The sequence below is a fragment of the Mastigoproctus giganteus genome, chromosome 10 (genome assembly GCF_048544385.1).
Source record: "Mastigoproctus giganteus isolate SK-2022 chromosome 10, ASM4854438v1, whole genome shotgun sequence".
In the NCBI taxonomy this organism is placed as follows: domain Eukaryota; kingdom Metazoa; phylum Arthropoda; class Arachnida; order Uropygi; family Thelyphonidae; genus Mastigoproctus; species Mastigoproctus giganteus.
Window position 1 is genome coordinate 68,582,857 of NC_143584.1, and position 23,291 is coordinate 68,606,147.

Consider the following 23,291-nt stretch of genomic DNA (forward strand, 5'->3'; position numbering starts at 1 on the left):
TGGGTCCCTCCAGGCTAAGTTATTTGAGCGTGGCCTAGAGCCTGATCCGTATTGCAGATGTGAGGAATATGAAATGTGGTTTCATGTACTTCTGAACTGTCAATTGTACTCTCAACTTGGAACGGATTTAATGTTTGCGGTTCCAAACGCATTGGAGAACAATGTAAATATCTTAGTTGAAGATCATAATAACTTTACTGCTCTGCAAACCTTCAAGATTTTTTCATATTGAGGACTCAGCTAAGAACTTCAGCTTCTTCTGGGAATTGACTTCACAAATGACCAAAAGACAAAAGATTTAAGTGTAAACAGAAGATTTTAAGTTAATTATTATTGTGCTGACTTATATGGATTGTGTGTTGTTTGGTTTTTAGGAGCATTAGCAACTAAGGCCATATTGCTCCGAGAATATGCGGTGGTCAATCCCTGACCTTTCCGCATCCTCCGTATTTGGTGGTGATAGGCTTGAACCCCGGTGTAATCAAGAAGCGTGTGCTACGCACTGCTGCTCCTTCCCACCTCCTGGCTACAGAGGCGCATTATATGGATTACTATTGTGGTGATTTATGTCAATTGTTATTATAAAGATGTATGTTATATATTGTTTTCTTGGTTCTCAGTAATTCAGAGACTCTGAGCATATTTAAAAAAAACAAAAAAGTATTGTATATATCTGTTTAATTTATTAATTAGTGGGTATAAGTGAGGATAATTTGTGAAAGTTCTCCACTAGTAATTCATTTGTTGACACCCACTGGTATTGCACTACATCCGGTGAGTACAGGAATTGTGCATTCGGCACAAATACACAGCGCAAACCCGGGCCTAAAGAAGGGCACTGGGCAACAGCTGCTTATATTGGCGGTGGTAAAATACCTCGCACATGTTTTTAGGCTAGATTTGTTGAGGTTCTATGCCAAAACAGATGAACTAGGTGGAGATGGGCTTTTGACTAGGAGCCAACCTTGACTCTGGGATACACGTAAGAAGTGCACCAGGAGGTATAATATAACGTCTATAGTATAATATAATATAATATACATTAACGAGAATGTTAATGTATATAAAATTGTATACAGTAAACCCCCGCTATTCGTGGTATCTGTATTCGCGGTTTCGCGTATTCGCAGTCGCTGATTTAATATAAAATGAAACCTAAAAAAATGTGAATTTTAAATCGCCGTGAACATTTTCCGCCATAAAAAAGCATGGGCGTGGCTAAAATCATCTTTCCTGGTCAAAACAGCGCTCAGTGGGTGGGGGGGAGAGGGGTGACAAAATCGCGAGTGTGGGTGTTTCTCTCTAATCCTTGTTCAGTACGTGTTATGCGCTTGTCATGGAATGTTTCGTCGTTTGCTTTTAATTTTATAAATTGATATGCTTACAAAAGTGAAAAATCTACCGTTTTGCAGTGTGTTAGTGTAAACAGACTTTATCGAGTGTGTTAACGGAAAAAAGTGACTTTATTGTGGACAAGTTCTTTTCTAACCCCTACAAAAATATGGCTACGAATAACAAGGGAATTGTGAAAAAATCAAAGAAGGTGAGGACACTAGCAAGTAAAATTCAGTTATTAGACAAAATTTTTAATGGTGAAAGTGTCTCATCAGTGGCAAAACATTATAAAATCAATTAGTCAATGGTACGATCAATCAAGAAATCGAAAGAAAAAATTCGCCGTAGTGTCGGTGGAAATGCACTAATTGCTTCAAAAATTTGCTCTGTAATTCGTGATGTTAAATTTGAAAAAACGGAAAAAGCTTTAAATCTGTGGATAGAAGACAGAACTCAAAATAAAATTCTGTTAAGTTCACTCATCATTCATGAAAAGGCAAAACTCCTTTATCAACACTTTAGCGAAACTGGTGATAGCACTGGCGAGATAAGTTTTTTTGCTATAGCAAAGGCGCTGGATTGAAAGATTTGTTTGAAATTTCTAATAAATATTACATTTAATAATAAATTGTTTCTTATTTCCATTTTGATGCCTTATGCTTGCATTTCACTACGTACTGTCTATGTACATAGTCATATTATGAAGGTACATATAATACATACATAGACAAAATTTTAGACTAGTTTTTCTTATATATTTCATACTTTGGAACGGAACCCCTTTATTACTATGGGAGCCATAACTCAGTATTTGTGTTTTCAGTATTTGCGGCATTTCTCAGGAACGTAACCCCCGCGAATAGCGGGCGTTTACTGTATATACCTTTTTGTAAATATTGTGTGCGTATATGTATGTATATACATATATATATATGTATATATATATATATATATATACATATATATATATATGTATACATATATATATATGTATACATATATATATATGTATGTATATATACATACATATATACATACATATATATATATACATACATATATATATATATACATACATATATATATATACACATACATATATATATATACATACATATATATATATACATATATATACATATATATATATACATACATACATACACACAAGACTAATACTCAAGATTTCTAAGAGGTACAAGCTAAAGATTATAATGATTTATGCACCAACATAGAGCCATGATGATGAAGAAGTTGAACAAATGTACACCGAAATTGAGAGTCTTCTAGATGAGCAGAAAACCCACTACACTATTATTATGGGGGACTTCAATGCTAAGTTTGGAAAAAGGCAAAACAGCGCAGAAAGAGGAACTATAGGAAATTTTGGAATTGGTGAAAGAAATAAAAGAGGTGAAAGACTTGTGGAATTTGCGGAATCTCAAGGACTGTCAGTAATGAACACTTTTTTCAAGAAAAGGGTGAACAGAAAGTGGACGTGGAAGAGTCCAAATGGATTAACTACTAATGAAATCGACTTCATCCTCACTAACAGAAGATATATTGTGAATGATGTTACCGTCCTGAATAAGGTAAATGTTGGAAGTGATCACAGAATGGTAAGATGTACACTTGATATAGATGTAGGAAAGGAAAGGAAAAAACTGACTCGAGTAAATAATACAAAGGTCTTTGAGATAACAGAAGAGGAGAAAAAGCAGTATGTACTGGAACTTAAGAACAAGTTTGAGCTTCTGCAGATTGCTCAGGACCAAACAAATATATCGATGAGGAATACTACAACTGTCTGAAAGTGACAAAGCCCAAGAAACCTAAAGGGAAAAAGAAAACCAAAGAAGAAAAAAATTAGTCAAGAAACACTAGTCGTGATGAACCGAAGACGACAAATGAAAAGCAAGAAAAAACACTGACAGGGAGTAAATTGAGTATACTGAGTTATGCAAAGCCATTAGAAAGAGACTCAGAGAGGACATAAGAAGATTTAACACAAGAAAAGTAGAACAAACATTAAGGAAAAACAAAGGATTTAAATCAGCAGCCATGAGCAGTAATACAGAAAGACAAATGATACTGAAACTGAAGAATAGTGATAGTGTACTTATAAACAGCAGAGAAGGCATAATTCAAATAGCAGAACACTACTATAGAGAATTATACAAGGAGCAGGGGAATGATGCCAGCAGTGGGAAAGATGGATTGCAAAGTAGCAACACATACAACATACCCGATATTCTTCCTGATGAGGTAGAACATGCATTGAAGAAAATGAAGAATCAGAAAGCCCCGGGGGAAGATGAAGTTACTGTAGAGTTGTTAAAATTGGGAGGAAGAGACATAACACAAAAACTAGCAAGGCTCTTCACAAAGTGCATTAGAAAAGGTGTGACGCCTAAGCAGTGGAATAATGCAATCATAGTTTTGCTGCATAAGAAAGGAGATAAATCAGAAATTGGAAATTATAGACCAATTAGCTTGTTATCCCACATCTACAAGTTGTTCACAAGGGTCATTACAAACAGATTAGAAAGAATACTTGATGAGAATCAACCGAAAGAGCAAGCTGGCTTTAGCACAGGATTCTCAACTATGGATCACCTTCACGTAATATCACAGCTAATGGAGAAAGCAAATGAATACAAAACACCATTATGCCTGGCATTTGTGGATTATGAAAAGGCATTTGACTCCAAGGCAATGTTTCGGGCACTGGAAAGACAAGGCATTGATACCCCATATATTATGATTTTGAAGAAAATATATAAGAGTGCTACCTCCTTTATTAGACTAGACAAAGACAGTAGGAAATTTAAAATCGAGAAAGGAGTTCGACAAGGGGACACAATATCTCCGAAGCTGTTTACTGCTGCCCTTGAGGAAGCTTTCAGAAGATTAGACTGGTCGCAGAAAGGAGTCAATGTGAACGGAGAATACCTAAACCATTTACGATTTGCAGATGACATTGTGGTCATAAGCCATGATCCCAAAGAATTAGAGGAAAATCTTAATCAGTTATGCACAGCTAGTAAGGATTTTGGACTAAAGATGAATATAGCTAAAACAAAAGTAATGATGAACAAGTATGCCACAGAAAGGGAAATAATGATTGAAGGAGCAGTAATTGAAAAGGTGGAGTCATATACTTATCTGGGACAAGTTATTAGCTGTAATAATGATAAATGGCTGGAAGTCAAGAGAAGAATAAATTTTGGATAGACAGCATTCAGGAAATATAGTCACATACTGAAGAGCAATATCCCAGTTTGTCTGAAACGTAAAATATTGAACCAATGTATACTCCCCACCATGACTTATGGAAGTGAAACTTGGGCACTCACCAAAAGAATGGAAGAGAAGCTGAGAACTACACAGCGAAGAATGGAACAAATTATATTGGGAATCAGACTGTTAGATAAGAAGAGAAACACATGGATTAGGCAGCAAACTCAAGTAAAGGACATTCTTATCAAAACTAAAGAACTAAAATGGTCTTGGGCAGGACACATAGCTCGAAGACATGATGACAGATGGACTAAGAAAATAACAGAATGATATCCAAGAGGAGCTAGAAGAAAACCTGGAAGACAAAGGCGGAGATAGATAGATGAAATTCATGAGTTTGTGGGTAGTAAATGGATGGCCAGTGCTCAAAACAGAAGGAACTGGAAAGTTGCTGGAGAGGCCTTCATCCTGCAGTGGATTGAAAATGGCTGATGATAATGATATATATATATATATATATAGTGGATATGGTAAATAGTTAACAGTTATAAATGTCAAAAAATTAATTATAATGGTGATACAATCAGTGAAAACCTAAACAAAGAACCTAACAAGGGAGAGAATTATTATTACACAATTATTACATATATATATATATATATATATATATATGTAATAATTGTGTGTGTACAAATAAATGGAAAAAAAAAAATGGAATGGAAGTACATCAATTTCAAATTTGAAATTTTTGCAGAGAAGTCGTCAATAGTTCTTGTTCATTAAAAGATAAAGAAACAGATGAAGCAATAGACATTTTGCACCATTAGTTCTGTCAATTTCATAGTGAGAATCTATTGGATGATATTATGAAAGAAGAAAATTGACGTACAGCAGTTCTTGGATGGAGAACTGAGAAGTGCAGAAGGTACCTTGAAATAAAATAAATTGTCCCAAGTCGTGCTTGAAATTTTAACAAATCCACATAGCAATGCTAAATGTAAGAGAATATTCAGCCAGGTTAGAAAAACAAAATCTGGGCTCAGACCTTCTCTTTCTAGTGAAGCTATGGAAGTGCTCCTGACAGCCAAGTCTGGACAATAGGACCATTGCTATGAACAAAAATTTGCAATCAAAATCAGCCAATGTATAACAGAATATTCAAACAAAAACTCTACAGACAGAAAAATGTCAGATAAATGTTTAAAAGCATACTGTATTAAAACAATCTTATGGCAGTATTTTAATACAGTATGTGCATTCTGCCGGTGAACTTTAATTTCCAGTGTAGTGTGGACTTAAAAAAAAAAAAAAAAAAAAAAAAAACCTTGCTTTCTCCGAAAAATCACTTTTTTTTTTCTTTTTTTTTTTGGACAGCACTCCTGATTTTTGCAAAATCAAGAGTTGATAAGGGTGTGTGTGTGTTATAGATGAATATCTAACAGGTTTAAATTATACAGTTTTCATGAATAATCAGTCTACATTTTTTGTAGTAAAATTTGTCTCAAACTTTCTTGGCTGCCCCTAATATCTAATAATGCTAAGAGATGACATTAGGGTTCTATTTAAATGGTATTCCTTTATTAATCAACATGGAAGAAATTTGTAAAAGTATCCTGTGGGAGGATACTCTTAAAGAATGCTATAGGCCAGAAACATTAGATAACCTGAAACATAATATCAAGCTAGCCTGTAGGACTATTTTGGTGGAATACGTATTAATCAATTTCCAGGAACATGCCAATGGTGTATTAATCGATTTATGGGAACATGCCAAAGAGTGTATAAATCTGTTGTGTATCAATGTAAAGAATATATTTATAATTTATACAATTTTCATTAATAATCAGTCTACATTTTATGTAGTAAAATTAGTCTCATCTTCCTTGATTCTCCCTCACCCTCCTAATATGTAATAATGCTAAGAGGTGGCATTAGGGTTCTATTCAGATGGTATTCCTTTATTTATCATCATGGCAGAAATATGTGAAAGTATTCTGTGGGATACTCTTAAAGAACACTATAGTCCAGAAACATTAGATAACCTGAAACAAGCTAGCCTGTAGGGCTATTTCAATGGAATATGCCAACTAGGGTATTAACTAAGTTTCAGGAACATGCCAACTAATGTATAAATCTATTGTACATAACTATAAATTATTGCACTGATATTAATGATAAGATTCTGAGTATCAGAGTATCTTAAGGAAGGCTGCTGACCAATAGACTTAACTGGGTATTAAATTAGTTCCAGGAACATGCCAACTAATGTATAAATCTATTGTGCATCACTGTAAATTATTGCACTGATATTAATGATAAGTATCCAAGTAACTTAAGGCAGGCCGTTGACCAATAGACTTAAATGTGCAAGCTTGAATGTTAAAGGAATAAGGTAAAAAAATGTGAATACACGTTATTTAAGAACACACTGCACATTAACGACTTTTAATCTCTACTGTGAAATTGGATAATTCTGAAGAATTTACAAGAAAAACCTGCCTTTACTTTAGTCTCTCTAGGATTATAACAATCATCAAACCGAATGCTATAACCAACATCATTACCTATGACGGTCCCTCTTTCATTTGCAACTCTACTTGCCAACTATAAGAAAAAAGAAAACAAAAATACATTTTAAATATAACTAAATTTTATTAAATCAGAATATAAAATTTAATTAAAATAGTTACAGAATGTGCCTGAAATGTTCACTTTTCTTGTGAAATATGAGTATGCTTTTATCAACTCAACCTATAAAGAATGTTCATCACAGTCCTCACTATTTTGCTGCAGTCCATGGATGTGTGGATATTTATTGCTGAATGACTCTTGGCATTGCAGAAATCATTTGGGTAACATTTCCAAAATAAACAAATTTTCTTCTAGTGAAAAAAGCAGATTATGCACACACACTGCTCCTCAAATATCCCTGCTGTCACAATGAAACAACCCCATGTTTAAAAAATTTGTCAATGCAAATACAGATCACTGACTGATTATCGTATTGATTATCATAATTAATAAGTGTATACATTATTTGTGCATTACTAATTTGCAGATACAAGAACCACTTGGCGCCAGTGATCACATTGTACCGATGTGGGATTTACTAAAAGATGTAACTACCATCAGGGATAAAGGGAAGGGTTTTTACTTCCGTAATGGTGGCTAGGCTACAGTGGTCTCAGACAGTTTTAAAATTCTATACAGTGGACCAACTGATGATATTACCAACAGAAAATTCTAAATGGGAAGCATTTAAGGAATTAATCTTAGAAGCTACTAAGCTTTTCATACCACCAAAAAAAAACTGTTCAAGCTTTAGGCCTAAATGATGTCAGATGAACTAATGAGACTAATGGCAGAGAATAAATACATGGGATGCATATATATCAAGCAACACAGAAGGCTATGTTACATGGTTGTTGTTGGATTTTTGGGAGCAAAAGCAACTTTGGCCATATTGCACCTATCTATTAGTATTATGTGAGAATGACATTGACGTTTCTTAATTATGGTTTATATCTGGCTAAAATATCCTATTAGTTTTAAATAAGTAAATATATTTTCAGTGTTGGAGTTATTGCCTAGGATTTGTGATAAAGTCAGGGAATCCTGAATTATAGGGAGATGGAAGGCTGATTGTCATGTCATGTGGTATTGTGGACATTCTATAAGGAAATGTTTTACAGTGAGTTGACAAGAACAGTGAAGACATTCTGGAGGATTTGCTTTCGTGAGTAAGTAAAAGTGTGTGAGATGTGTATATCCAATGCACAGTCTGGTAAAATGACTTCTTCGTGCCGATTCTTATCAAGACTTGAAGCTATGTTACATATAAGCTATTCTGTCACAAAGGAGGTTAGGCAAGCAAAGTCAGGTTACAAGAAATCTGTGTAAAAGGATGCAAAGAAATACAGCACATACTTTTTTACTTATGTAAACTCTAAAAGGAAGGAAATGAATCAGATTGGTCCACTAGATGTCAATGGTTCCGACCGTTGACAATGCTGCTCAGCTAGCTGACAAACTGAATGAGTATTTTGCATCTACATTCATACATAAGGAATTCTCTAGGAAAGTGGAGGCCAGAAATTTATCAAACTCTAACAGGGAGCAAAATGACTTTGTAATAACCGAGAATAGAGTAGAATACAAATTGTTGAAATTAAACATAAGAAAGGCACCTGGGGTGGATGGTATCTATCGAGCTATATTAAAGGAGGCAGCAAAGGAAGTAAGCCATAATTATGAGAATCCTTGGATTCAGAGGAGGTCCCCACATACTGGAGATGTGCAAATGAATCCCCAGGGATCAAAGGTTGACATGAGTAATTACAGAGCTGTTAGGTTAACTTCTGTTAAAGAGAAAATGATGGAGTCACTGGTTAAAGAAGCACAGCGGGAGCATCCAGACAAGATAGCAGTTATAGTTCAGACATGGATTTGTTAACGGGGTCTTGTCTGACCAAACTGATTGGATACTATGATGCAGTCACAGAGGAACTGGATGCAAAAATTATTTTTGATATCATATACTTGGATTTCAGGAAAGCTTTGGTACTGTTGAACATGGAAGACTGATGTACAAATTGGCAAAGTCTGGTATTAAGGGTAAGTTGATGCTATAAATAAAGGGATGGTTGAGTGGGAGAAGACAGAGAGTGGTAATCAATGGACACTGCTCCTCGTGTACTAATGCTATTAGTGAGGTCCCTTCCCCCCCACAGAGTTCGGTGTTCGGGTTTTCTATATTTATCAATGTTATTCATGAAGATATATCAGGCTTCATGTCCAAGTCTGCCTTCGATACAAAAAAGTTGGCAGGGTTGTTAATGACAGTAATGTATTCAAATTGAGGAAAGACTGTTGCAGAATAGATGTGCAGAAATTTGTCTTTAGCCAGTGGGTGGTTGATTGCTGAAACAAGCTTCCATCTGTTGTTGTAGAAGTTGACAGCTTAAATAAATTCAAGGAAGAACTGGACAAACTTTTGGAGTGAATGGATATGTGAAATGGGAAGTTTTTTTTGTTTTTTGTTGATGCTGTGTAACCTTGCTTTATTGCATCATATGCCACTACTAATGCTAACAAGTTACTGGGGTATAAGTGTAAATGTATAAGAATAGCATATATAAGTAGTGTGTAGATGTATAAGCTGCAGTGTACATGCTCAAATCTGACATGTAATTTTTCCATGCTGCGTATAAGGGGGACTAGAAAAGCACATAATATCCTGTGTATGATTCATAGGGCCTTTACTAGTTGGGAGAAGGACATAATTATTCCTATTTACAAGGCAATGGCTAGACACCACTTGGAATATTGTATTCGGGTCTGGAGACTGCACCTAAAGAAGAGCAGAACTTCTTGAGAAGGTTCAGAGAATGGCAACCAGATTGATAATGAATGCAAAACAATGCACATGTGAAAAATGGCTTAACAAGGAGGGACTGAAAAGTTTGACAACTAAACATCTAAGAGGAAATTTGATCGAGGTGTATAAGGCACTGAAGGGATTGAGCAAAATAAATGAGGAAATATTTTTATCACAGAGGAGAGACAAACTATGGGACAAAAATATAAAATCTCAAGGAATAGCAGAAGACTGGATCTCATGAGTTTACAACAATGGAATAATTTGCTTCCCAATGTGGTAGTGACAGTGAGTCTGACTAAGTTTAAAGCAGAATTGGTTGATTGATTGGAATGGTATGAAGATTTTGTTTCATTTAAATTATTTATATCTGGCTGACAGAAGTTCACTTCCTTGCATCATTTCGCCATACTAATAAGACATTTTTTTTCCCTGGAAAAAGATACCTAAAATTTCCTTGTGTGGATATAGTGAATAACTAAATGAATATTTTGCATCGACATTCACACATGAGGAGTTATTCAGCAAGGGGAATGCCAGAGGTGTATTCAACTCTAGCAGTAAGCTACAGAATCTTGAAATAACTGGGAGTAAAGTGGAGGAGAAACTGTTGAAGATAAACACAAGAAAGGCACTCGGGGGTGGATGGGATCTATCCAGTTATATTAAAGGAGGCAGCAAAGGAAGTAAGCAAACCCTTAGCCATAATTATGAGAGCTTCCTTGGACTCAGGGGAGGTACACATAGACTGGAAATGTGCAAATGTGACCCCAATTCACAAAGGAGGATCAAAGGCTGACACAAGTAATTATAGACCTGTGAGCTTAACTTCTGTTCCAGGAAAATTAATGGAGGCACTGGTTAAAGAAGCATTGCAGGATCATTTAGACAAGACTTCAGTTATAGCTCGGACACAGCATGGCTTTGTTAAGGGGAAGTCTTGCCTGACCAATTTGATTGGATACTATGATGCAGTCACAAAAGAACTGGATGCAGGGAATAGCTTTGATATTATATACTTGGATCTTAAAAAGGCTTTTGATACTGTTGCACATGGAAGACTGCTACACAAATTGGAGCAGTGTGACATTGGAGGCAAATTGCTGCTATGGATAAAGACAGAGAGTGGTAATCAATGGACACTGCTCATCGTGGACTAATGTTATTAGTGGAGTCCCTCAGGGCTCAGTGTTGGGTCCATTATTGTTTTCTGTATTTATAAATGATACTGATGATGGTATATCAAGCTTAATGTCCAAGTTTGCAGACGATACAAAGGTTGGCAGGGTTGTCAAGGACACTACTGACACTATGCTGCTGCAACAGGATCTGGAAAGGTTGAGCAGATGGGCTGAGAGGTGGCAAATGAAGTTTAACATTGACAAATGTAAAGTACTACACATGGGAAACAGCAACCCCAGAGCAACGTATCAACACTGACAGTGGTAGAAATGAAAGGGACTTGGGGGGTGGTTGTGCAGGCAGATATGAAGTTCTCTGAGCAGTGCAGACGGGCCGCAAGAGTAGCTCATGGAGTATTGTCAATGATATACAGGAATTTTTCCAGCAGGGATAAGGAGGTGATTATTCCCTTGTATAAGGCAATGGTCAGGCCACACCTAGAGTACTGTATACAGGTCTGGAGGCCTCATTTCAAGAAGGATGTAGAGCTGCTGGAACGAGTACAGAGAAGGGCAACAAGATTAGTGAATGGAACAAAGGGGTGCTCTTACGAAGAAAGGCTTAAGTTTTGCAAATTACAGTGTCTGGAGACTAGGCACCAGCGAGGTGATCTGATAGAGGTGTATAAAGCCTTGAATGGTTTGAGCATGGTCAATGCTGATGGGATTCTTCCTCTAGCTCAGAATAATCACCTGAGAGGGCATAAATTCAAATTGAGGAAAGACAGATGTAGGATAGACGTGCGGAAATTTGCCTTTAGCCAGCGGGTGGTTGGTTGGTGGAACAGACTTCCATCCCTTGTAGTGGAGGTTGATAGCCTAAATAAGTTTAAGGCTCAGCTGGACAGGTATTTTGAACGAACAGAGGGGTGAAGTGGGTTTTTTTTTTTTTTTTTGGCTGATGCTGCATAAGCTTGCTTTCTTGCATCAAATGCCTCTACTAATGCTAATGCTAGTGATTTTTATCAGATTGTATATAGAAGAGGTGACCGACCCTGTGGTACATACACCACATGCAGCATTTGTTAATAGCACACCTACCAGTTTAAAAATAATAACACAAAAAAGGAAAAAAGATTGTGTACACAGCTTAAATTTCATTTCTATGAACAAAAATTATGAACCCAGATTTCAAAATTATGGAACCTACAGGTGGCATGTTCCATATTTACCGCATTTTAGCATTAATGTAATGCATGTACGATGTTACTGAGATCCTCATTAGCATTAGTAGAGGCATATGATTCATGAAAGTAAGTTATACAGCATCAGCCACAAAAAAAAAAAAAAAAAACTTCCCATTTCACCCATCCATTTGCTCCAAATATTTGTCTAGTTCTACCTTGAATTTATTTAAGCTGTCAACTTCTACAACAACAGATGGAAGTTTATTCCCAGCAATCAACCACTCGCTCGCTAAAGGCAAATTTCTGCACATCTATTCTACAACTGTCTTTCTTCAATTTGAATTTTTGTCCCCTCAGGCAATTAATCTGTGCAAGAGGAAGAATCCCATCAGCATTGAGCATGCTCAATGCTGATGGGATTCTTCAGCCTTATACACTTCAATCAGGTCACCTCACAGGTGTCTAGTCTCCAGACACTGTAATTTGAAAAACTTCAGCCTTTCTTCATAAGAACAATCCTTGTTACATTCACTAATCTTGTTGCCCTTCTCTGTACTTGTTCCAGCAACTTTACATCCTTCCTAAAATGCGGCCTCCAAACCTGCATACAGTACTCAAGGTGTGACCTGACTAGGGCTTACAATACCGGGATCCCAGTCATTTTTTTCCGGTATTGATACAAAAATACCGGTTTTTCAGTACTAATTTAAAAAAATAATTGTTTATAATTTAATCACATAAAGGTTATAAAATCACATTTATGTGATTATGACATAGTTATCTCTACTAGTAAATGTTCGATAAATCATCTACAGGGCACCACGCAACATTGTAACCTGTCCATAATTCTTGGACAACTTCATATCTGACCATATCGTAACTCCCAAGTCCCATTTCTCCACTACTGACTTTAGTTCAACTCCACCAAGTATATAAGTTATTTTGGAGTTTCTGTTCCCCAGGTGTAAGACTTTGCATTTTGCTGAATTAAAGCATAGCTGCCACTTTTCTGACCATCCCAGAAGTCTATCTAGGTCACTCCGAAGAAGCTCTGCTTGGCGGCGATCATTAACTACTCTATGTCATTTTTGATAATCAAAAACAACAGTGGTCCCAATACTGATCCTTGGGGAACCCCACTACTTACATTAACCCAATCTGAGGAATAACCATTTATCACAACCCTCTGCCTCGTGCCCTCAAGCCATCGTGCAATCCATCTAAGGATTTTCTTTCCCTATGATTCCAGCCTGCTCCAACTTATAAAGTAACCACTCATGTGGGACTGAGTCAAATGCTTTGCTGAAATCCAAATAAACAATGTTGAAATTATTCCCTAAATCCAGTTCACAAGTGACCTGTCAAAATGGCTAACCAGACTTGTTAAACATGATTTTCCCTTTACAAAACCATGCTGTGTATCCTACAGAATTCCATTTCCATCTAAATGATCCTGAATTCCACCCTTGATCATTGCCTCCATGATTTTCCCTACTATTGAAGTTAGACTGGACGGTCGGTAATTTCACGTTACACTCCTAGAACCGCCTTTATGTTCCAATTTACACCAATCCAACGGAATCTCTCCTGTCCAGTGATGCCCTCATAACTAGCCTTAATGGTTCAATGCACTTACTTGCCACCTCCTTTGAGATTATAGGTTATATGCCATGAACCACAGGAGCCTTACTCGCCTGTAGGCATGAAAGTTCTCATTAAATAATCATTTGAAATTTCAACATCATTAATTACATTTTTTTCAACTTCACTGGACAGGAGAGATTCCATTGGATCGGTGTAAATTCATCTGCAACTTCAGTTATGTTATCTAATACTATCCCACGTCCATTACATAAGGGTCCAATCTGATTTGTCCTTCTGTTCTTTGCATTTATATATGTGAAGAATTCCTTAACTGCACTCTTTGCTCTCTTCTTTATTCCTTATCCCCACTCTTTGCTCTCTCCCAGACTCAGTAAAGATACTGTAGTGAAAATTATACTTCGCTTAATAAAACATCTTTCTCCTTCAGAAAATGATGAACATAATTCAACCATGGAAGACCAACATGGAACAGAACATCAGTGTTCTGCAAATTCTTTCCAAAATAAGAAATTGACTGACTCCAATGAGATTTTAAAAGATAAACTTGAGTCGGAAATTAATGAAATACTTTTAACTATTTTTGCTAAAAAAGTTCAAAGCCTAGAAAATATGGACTGAGATCGTCTACGATTATCTCAGTACAATAGTACCAGAACAGAATCAAAAAGGGCGTTTTCTGCCACTAATCAAATACTGTATGTACCAAAATTAGATCCATTTTAAATGATCATACTATTGATTGCTTATGTTTCTAAAGAGCTTACTTTATTCGGAAAGGTAGTGTGGATGCTTAAACATAACTAAACTTTGCAGTAACGATATGTATTTTTTTGTTTTTAGAAAACTGTATTTTAATGATTTTTTTCAGAATATTTATTATTGCAATAAAAGTTTATTTAAAACATGAATTCAATTAATTACAGTACTTATTTTTTTTCCTTACTTTATTGCACCTAATTGTCATCAAAATTTATTGAGAAAAACATTTGTTTTTGGAATACCGGTATCCCGGTTTCATAAATTAAAAATACCGAAATACCGGTATTAAAATTTTGACCAGTATTGTAAGCCCTAGGCCTGACCATTACCTTATACAAGAGGATAATAACATCCTTCTCCGTGCTATAAAAATTCCTGTATAAAATTGACAAAACACCATGACATCTTGCAGACCATCTGCACTGCTCAGAAAACTTCATATCCGACTGCACAATTAACCCAGGTTCTTTTCATTCTCTACCTGTAACATATACAATACAATTGATATGTTACTCTGGAGTTACTGCTACCCATATGCAGTACAGTCACTCCCCGACTTACATAAGGGTTGCGTTCCACAGAACTCTACGTAAGTCAGAATTTCCCTAATGCTTATGCAGCACTCGCAACTATGCGTGCTGAATCTGATTAAAACAAAAAAAAAGAAATGTTCGATGAACATGTAAATAGAATTATTTATTTAATTTTTTTATCTCATGCACAGAAAAATTACAAAAGTGTACAAAATTTAAAAATATAAAATTACAACAAGAGAGAGGAGACAGGCATAACTTCCACAAGTTTTACCTTTCAACCATCATAGTCATAATTAACTCCTCTCCAGCTGATAAGCACGTTGCTGCGGAAGTTGGAGGCTGTGAAGATTTAGAAGGGGTTTTTTCCAGCACATCACAAAATTTCTCTGCAGATGCAGAACTGACACTTCACCGCATACTTTAATGTTTTGGAAACCAGCGCGATGCTTGAACCAATTAAACCACCCATTGCTTGCCACAAACTTATCTTGGGGTTCACCATACTCATGCTTAATATCTTCATAAGTACATCTTGCTTTTACTTAAATGGCCACTGGACTCAGGGGCACTTGCTTCTGAATCTGATTTTCCATCCATATTATTAATAGCGTTTCCATCTTTGATATATTCTGAACACTCTTTTGTGATTGCTGCTGACCTTAAATGCGTTGATCCTTTAATATGTTCTTTTATACGAGTACTATCCCTTAAAATAGTATTCACTGTTGAAGCAGTGAGACTAAATTCACCATGATTTTGTTCTATGCAGTTCAGCAGTATTCTTCAAAAACAACTGTTCGGATTCTGGTAACACATTTTACTGTGTTGGGCTTGAATAAGCTTGTTTCCTTCGGGCATTCATCTACCTTTCAAATGTTTTTGCCCTAGGCAGATACTGATCCAGAAACTTTTCGATGCAGAATCTAGCTTTAACTTGGTTCCCTTAGCAAGCTCATAATATAAGATGAATGTCTACCACTTCTGTAAACGAGCACCCTTCCATTTGTACAGCATTCAGAATGTTCACAGTACGTTCACAATGTAACAAAAAATCAGACTGACCAAAAATTACCGAAGCACCTAATAGCAACAGATTTGCACGTGATAATAAATATGGTTAATATACAAAACTCGAAATACAGTTGTAATCCTGAAATATAGCCTCAGCTGACAACTGTTTATATGGAATTTTTTCATTGTTCTGATGTAAACAACTGATCCTAAGCAATGCCAAATAGTTTATTAACATCTATATTTAGAATTATCAATAATCAATACCCTGTATTCAAAATTATTTCTAATTATAACAAACTAAATTGCCATCCTATACTCCTCATAGGCCATCAGTTTTTTTGGCTGATGCTATACAAGTTTGTTTTCTTGCATTTTGCCATTACTGCTACTACTATGATTATATTTCATAAAAAGTAATGATAATTATATCCTTATATAAAAAGTACCATTATAAGGTTAAAAGTGAAATGATGAATGCATTTTTAATTACCAACCATAGTTGCAGCAATCCTCCGTGGTTCAACTACCCCTATCATTGACCCATTACTTGTCCATCCTGCTTCCACAAGGTACTGAAAAAGTTTTAAAAATTCAAAATTCAGAAGCAAAAACTAATTTATTAAATAATATGTTAATTAAAGATGTGGTTGTAATTTCATGTAGTGAGAAATTACATCCACAACTTGACACATCTAACCTTTCTATGGCAACTATACTAAAGCACAGCTTCCTATTCAAATTGTACTCCACTCTAAGATAAAGAAATGACTAATTTGCATCAAAAGGAACAGTTATTTTAGCAAATTCATAAAACATACTTGGGTACATAGCATCCACTTTCTTCCTTAATCCTTTTTACACATACTGTTCCATTTAATTTAATGGCAGAATTTTCTTTTATTGTCTCTTAATAATTTAAGAAGATAGGGAATCTAAATATAGATTCCCTATCTTCCTTTTTTATTTTATTTTATTTTTTTTGTAAATGCACATGATTAACATGGCATTATATCAATGCATATAGATTCCCTATCTTCCTTTTTTTATTTTATTTTTTTTTTGTAAATGCACATGATTAACATGGCATTATATCAATGTATGTCTTAACGATAAATGGAAAAATAAAAAATGTGATAACTATTTTCAATTGAAAACATTTATTATATCTATACAGGTGGCCCCCGCTTAACGCTAATAATTCGTTCCGAAAAAACAGAGCTAAGTGAATCAGCGCTAAGTGAGCGCCGTATTCTCGTAATGCAACATATGTATTTGTGAGTCTATACCATCGCGACTCACAAATAATAAACGGTAGTGAAAAGCTGCCAAATGTCGGTCAAAATATTTAATATTAAAAATCTGTACATATAAAATATTCTCCGTTACATATGTATATAATCATGCGGTAAGTAACTACATTACGTATCAAAATTAAACTTAAAATGCCAATTAAAATCATGAATCTATTAATCCGATGACCCTAAGCTGTTGAGTTTTCATAGATTTGGTTGATTTTGGGTTGTACTTTGGCCCTCTTCCTAGTAAACTAAAAGTGGTTTTACTTTAAAATCACCACAGCATTACCACTCAACAATAAAGTAACCGATCTTTCGCCGCTTTAAAGCCCGACATGTTTTTTTCTTCTTTCGATATGAAACTTCTTTTAAGCATTCGTTTCCAAAAAAGTCCTGTTTCATCTATGTTAAAAACTTGTTGTGAAGTATAACACTCTCTTCAATAATTTTAAGTTTTCTTTTGAAAGTTTCAGCTCCTTCTTGATCTGTACTTACAGCTTCTCCTTGAATTTTAAATCTATCGAACCAGCCCTTACTAGATTAAAATGGTTCCACATTTTTTTTTTTAAGGTGAGTTTTCTTCAGATCATCATATAGGCTAATCGCTTTTTATTTAATAAAATTTAACTTAACGGAATTGTGTGTTGGATATTATCTTCAATAAAATTATTTAGAAATCTCTCCATTTCAATTATAATAGCCGGCCTAGCCATAACCAATTTAGTTGCTTGCAGTGGAACAGCTGTCTTTTCCGCTGCTAAAATTAAATCATTTAGGACTGGCAGTTGAATCTGCCAGTCCTAAATGACTGCACACATCCACTTGTCGTTGAACGGAATCGATTCGCTTCAAAACGTATAATTTAATTTTCAAATTCAGTCTTTTTCTTACCTTAGTAGGCTTCATACCGCATCCAGACGTTGTTGCTTTTTAATTCTTATCTGCCATTATTTATCTTCGAAAATGTAACTGCGTTGCATTAATTATTATACAATGTTCAAGTAAACTGTCCATTACCTAACACTGTACTGAGTGATGACTATACTTCGGATAAATGCATATAACGCAAATATTACAAGCAACATACTTGATCATTTTTTAAAATGTTGATCTCGGAACTACGGCCATCATACTGCAATTAAATTACGTGAAAAAAAATTTCACTGACCATAGGAAAATTTCACAAGTCGGCACGGAAAACTTTTTATTGCCGTTTTGCTATTCATTTTCAAGCTATCGACTACATTAGATGAAACATTTTCATTAAACATGCCAAAAATTTAATCTGTAAGCCGGTAAACGAGCATTATAGTGAGCTATGACAGCATTATAGTGACAAGTTATAATAAAACAAGAGCGTTATAGCGAATCAGCGTAGAGAAAACCACGTTATAACGAGGGCCTGCTGTATTCATAATTGCAGCTCCTTATTGTCCACGCTTTATTATCATTTATTTATATTTTGTTCTGTCACATAATCATTATCACACCTGCATTAGCAGGGACATATGATGCAAGAAAGGCATATAGCAATAATGTCAAATGCATGCATGTTTCTCATCATTATTACAGAGAAACAACAGCATAAGTTGGGAAATGCACATGATTACTGTGGCATTATTTAAATCTGTTTTAACAATAAATAGGAAAAAAAAAACCGTGACAACTATTTTCACTTGAAAACATTTACTATATCTATTATATTCATAATTGCAGCTCTTTCCTGTCGACACTTTATTTTTTTTTTGTTCTGTCATTCATTATCAATGTCAAATGCATGCATGTTTCTCATTGTTATTATAGAGAAACAACAGCATAAGTTACTTGTAATTAATTTGCTACAAAATACCGTATTTGTCAGCTTATAAGAAGCTGCGGATGGAAGACGCACCCTAATTTTGGAATGGTAAATTTAAAAAAAAAAAAAAAAAAACTTTTGAAAAAAATTTATTGTTCATCGTCGTCATCAGCCATTTTCAATCCACTGCAGGATGAAGGCCTCTCCAGCAACTTTCCAGTTCCTTCTGTGTTGAGCACTGGCCATCCATTTACTACCCACAAACTCATGAATTTCATCTATCCATCTCCGCCTTTGTCTTCCAGGTTTTCTTCTAGCTCCTCTTGGATACCATTCTGTTATTTTCTTAGTCCATCTGTCATCATGTCTTCGAGCTATGTGTCCTGCCCAAGACCATTTTAGTTCTTTAGTTTTGATAAGAATGTCCTTTACTTGAGTTTGCTGCCTAATCCATGTGTTTCTCTTCTTATCTAACAGTCTGATTCCCAATATAATTCGTTCCATTCTTCGCTGTGTAGTTCTCAGCTTCTCTTCCATTCTTTTGGTGAGTGCCCAAGTTTCACTTCCATAAGTCATGGTGGGGAGTATACATTGATTCATTATTTTACGTTTCAGACAAACTGGGATATTGCTCTTCAGTATGTGACTATATTTCTTGAATGCTATCTATCCAAAATTTATTCTTCTCTTGACTTCCAGCCATTTATCATTATTACAATAACTTGTCCCAGATAAGTATATGACTCCATCTTTTCAATTACTGCTCCTTCAATCATTATTTCCCTTTCTGTGACTTTACTTGATCATCATTACTTTTGTTTTAGCCATATTCATCTTTAGTCCAAAATTCTTACTAACTGTGCATAACTGATTAAGATTTTTCTCTAATTCTTTGGGATCGTGGCTTATGACCACAATGTCATCTGCAAATCGTAAATGGTTTAGGTACTCTCCGTTCACATTGACTCCTTTCTGCGACCAGTCTAATCTTCTGAAAGCTTCCTCAAGGGCAGCAGCATACAGCTTCGGAGATATTGTGTCTCCTTGTCGAACTCCTTTCTCAATTTTAAATTTCCTACTGTCTTTGTCTAGTCTAATAAAGGAGGTAGCACTCCCATATATTTTCTTCAAAATCATAATATATGGGGTATCTATGCCTTGTCTTTCCAGTGCCCGAAACATTGCCTTATGCTGTATGGAGTCAAATGCCTTTTCATAAACCACAAATGCCAGGCATAATGGTGTTTTATATTCATTTGCTTTCTCCATTAGCTGTGATATTACGTGAAGGTGATCCATAGATGAGAATCCTGTCCGCTTAGGCGTCACACCTTTTCTAATGCACTTTGTGAAGAGCCATGCCAGTTTTTGTGTTATCTCTCTTCCTCCCAATTTTAACAACTCTACAGTAACTTCTTCCCCCGGGGCTTTCTGATTCTTCATTTTCTTCAATGCATGTTCTACCTCATCAGGAAGAATATCGGGTATGTTGTATGTGTTGCTACTTTACAATCCATCTTCCCCACTGCTGGCATCATTCCCCTGCTCCTTGTATAATTCTCTATAGTAGTGTTCTGCTATTTGAATTATGCCTTCTCTGCTGTTTATAAGTACACTATCACTATTCTTCAGTTTCAGTATCATTTGTCTTTCTATATTACTGCTCATGGCTGCTGATTTAAATCCTTTGTTTTTCCTTAATGTTTGTTCTACTTTTCTTGTGTTAAATCTTCTTATGTCCTCTCTGAGTCTCTTTCTAATGGCTTTGCATAACTCAGTACACTCAATTTTCTCCCTGTCAATGTTTTTCTTGCTTTTCATTTGTTGTCTTCGGTTCATCACGACTAGTGTTTCTTGACTAATTTTTTTCTTCTTTGGATTTGTTTTTCCCTATAGGTTTCTTGGGCTTTATCACTTTCAGAAAGTTGTAATATTCCTCGTCGATATCTTGGTCCTGAGCAGTCTGCAGAAGCTCAAACTTGTTCTTAAGTTCCAGTACATACTGCTTTTTCTCCTCTTCTGTTATCTCAAAGACCTTTGTATTATTTACTAGAGTCAGTTTTTTCCTTTCCTTTCCTACATCTATATCAAGTGTACATCTTACCATTCTGTGATTACTTCCAACATTTACTTTATTCAGGACGGTAACATCATTCACAATATATCTTCTGTTAGTGAGGATGAAGTCGATTTCATTAGTAGTTAATCCATTTGGACTCTTCCATGTCCACTTTCTGTTCACCCTTTTCTTGAAAAAAGTGTTCATTACTGACAGTCCTTGAGATTCTGCAAATTCCACAAGTATTTCACCTCTTTCATTTCTTTCACCAATTCCAAAATTTCCTATGGTTCCCCTTTCTGCACTGTTTTGTCTTTTTCCAACCTTAGCATTGAAGTCTCCCATAATAATAGTGTAGTGGGTTTTCTGCTCATCTAGAAGACTCTCAATTTCGGTGTACATTTGTTCAACCTCTTCATCATCATCATGGCTCGATGTTGGTGCATAAATCATTATAATCTTTAGCTTGTACCTCTTAGAAATCTTGAGTATTAGTCTTGACACCCTTGATGATGTACTTTTGAATTCCAAAATGTTGTTTTTAAAATATTTATGGACCAGAAACCCAACTCCACCTTCACTCCTTTCACTGTTTCCATTGGTGTACAACAGAAATTTAAAAATCAATAAAAATAAAACTCAAAAGCCAATAAACAAAGGTATAGGATTATTACTCATTATTTTAGTATTATTCAACTTCAGATTCATTACTGACTTGATCATCATTATCCTCAACATCGTCATAATCATCGTCCTCTTCACTAGTATCACTGTCACTCTCATACAATAAATGATCCTCAGTGCCATTCATTGCATTACTTATATCACATTTTTTAAAGGGCTTGACCACAATTTCAGTCTTAACATCATGCCATGACAGCAACCATTCACGCACTGCTATTAATGAATGTTTCATCCTTCCCGCAGGCATCCCATCATTGTTCCCCTCTATCATCCATTCATTCCATTTCTCTCGCAATTATTCTGTTATTCTTGAATGGCTTATTGATGCTGACATCTAACGGCTGTAACTGGGAAGTTCAGCCACCCAGAATTACCGCCAATTCTGTGTTCATCATTTCAGGCAGTTTGTTTTTTTTTAGTCCTAAGTGCTCTAAACTGATCCCATATTAGTAGTGCATTTTTACACAGTAGTCCGCTAGGACCAAACTTTTACAAACCAAGCTTGATACATTCTTCATCCATCCATACCTTCGGTGTACAAGATTGGCAAGTATGGATTTGATAATTAGAATCGTGAATTCCGTTTGGCAGTTTATCTTTTGGTAAAGTTTTTCTTTGAAAAACCAACATTGGCGGAAGTTTAGTCTCATCAGGACAACAAGTTAAAACTGCAGTGTGGTATGCCTTTTCATGTCCAGTAGTTTTAATAGTTATAGATTTTTGGCCTCTCCAATTTACGGTTTTATTGGATGACACATCAAAAGTCAATGGAATTTAATCCACAACCCCGATTTGACTAAACTCATAGTTGCTTTGTTTTCTAGCATTAAGGACAAATTTATGGAAATCTAATATTTTCTGTTTGTACTCAGCAGGCATTCTCTGGGCTATTCTAGTTCTTGGGCATAAACTTAACCTGTTCTTTTCACGAAGCATGTTGTGTATCCCAATATCAGCTGCTCATTTTCATGCTTGTACTATTTTCATTTTAGTACTCACCACAATATCCACATCTTTAAGTTCCATTATCCAAATACACAAGTTTTCTGCCAAATTTGGCCATTTAGGTTGAATTTTATGAAGGCTTATTCGCTTATTCTACCAGCTTCTTGTAATAAAACTTCCTGCTTTCTCCACTGACAAATCATCTTCTAATTAGGCAGTGGTCCGAAATTTCATTCTGCTGCTCTGTTCCCGTGTTCTATGGCATATTGTACTACTTTTAGCTTAAATCCAATTATATAATTTTGCCTTCTTGATGTGCCTGATTAGGGCTTAAAT

General features: G+C 35.5%; 1 protein-coding gene across 3 annotated transcripts in view; it reads right to left on the reverse strand.

Annotated features, from left to right (window-relative positions):
* Window positions 1–23,291, reverse strand: part of LOC150079071 (putative ATP-dependent RNA helicase DHX35) — a 427,459-nt gene that overhangs the window by 293,072 nt on the left and 111,096 nt on the right. For all 3 annotated transcript variants that reach the window (XM_090383587.1, XM_090383586.1, XM_090383585.1), the window contains exons 4-5: window positions 16,669–16,746; window positions 7,075–7,179 (exon numbers count right to left, since the gene is read on the reverse strand). In XM_090383587.1, the coding sequence (XP_090239713.1) occupies window positions 7,075–7,179; window positions 16,669–16,746 (183 nt within the window). The remainder of the gene's footprint in view (window positions 1–7,074; window positions 7,180–16,668; window positions 16,747–23,291) is intronic.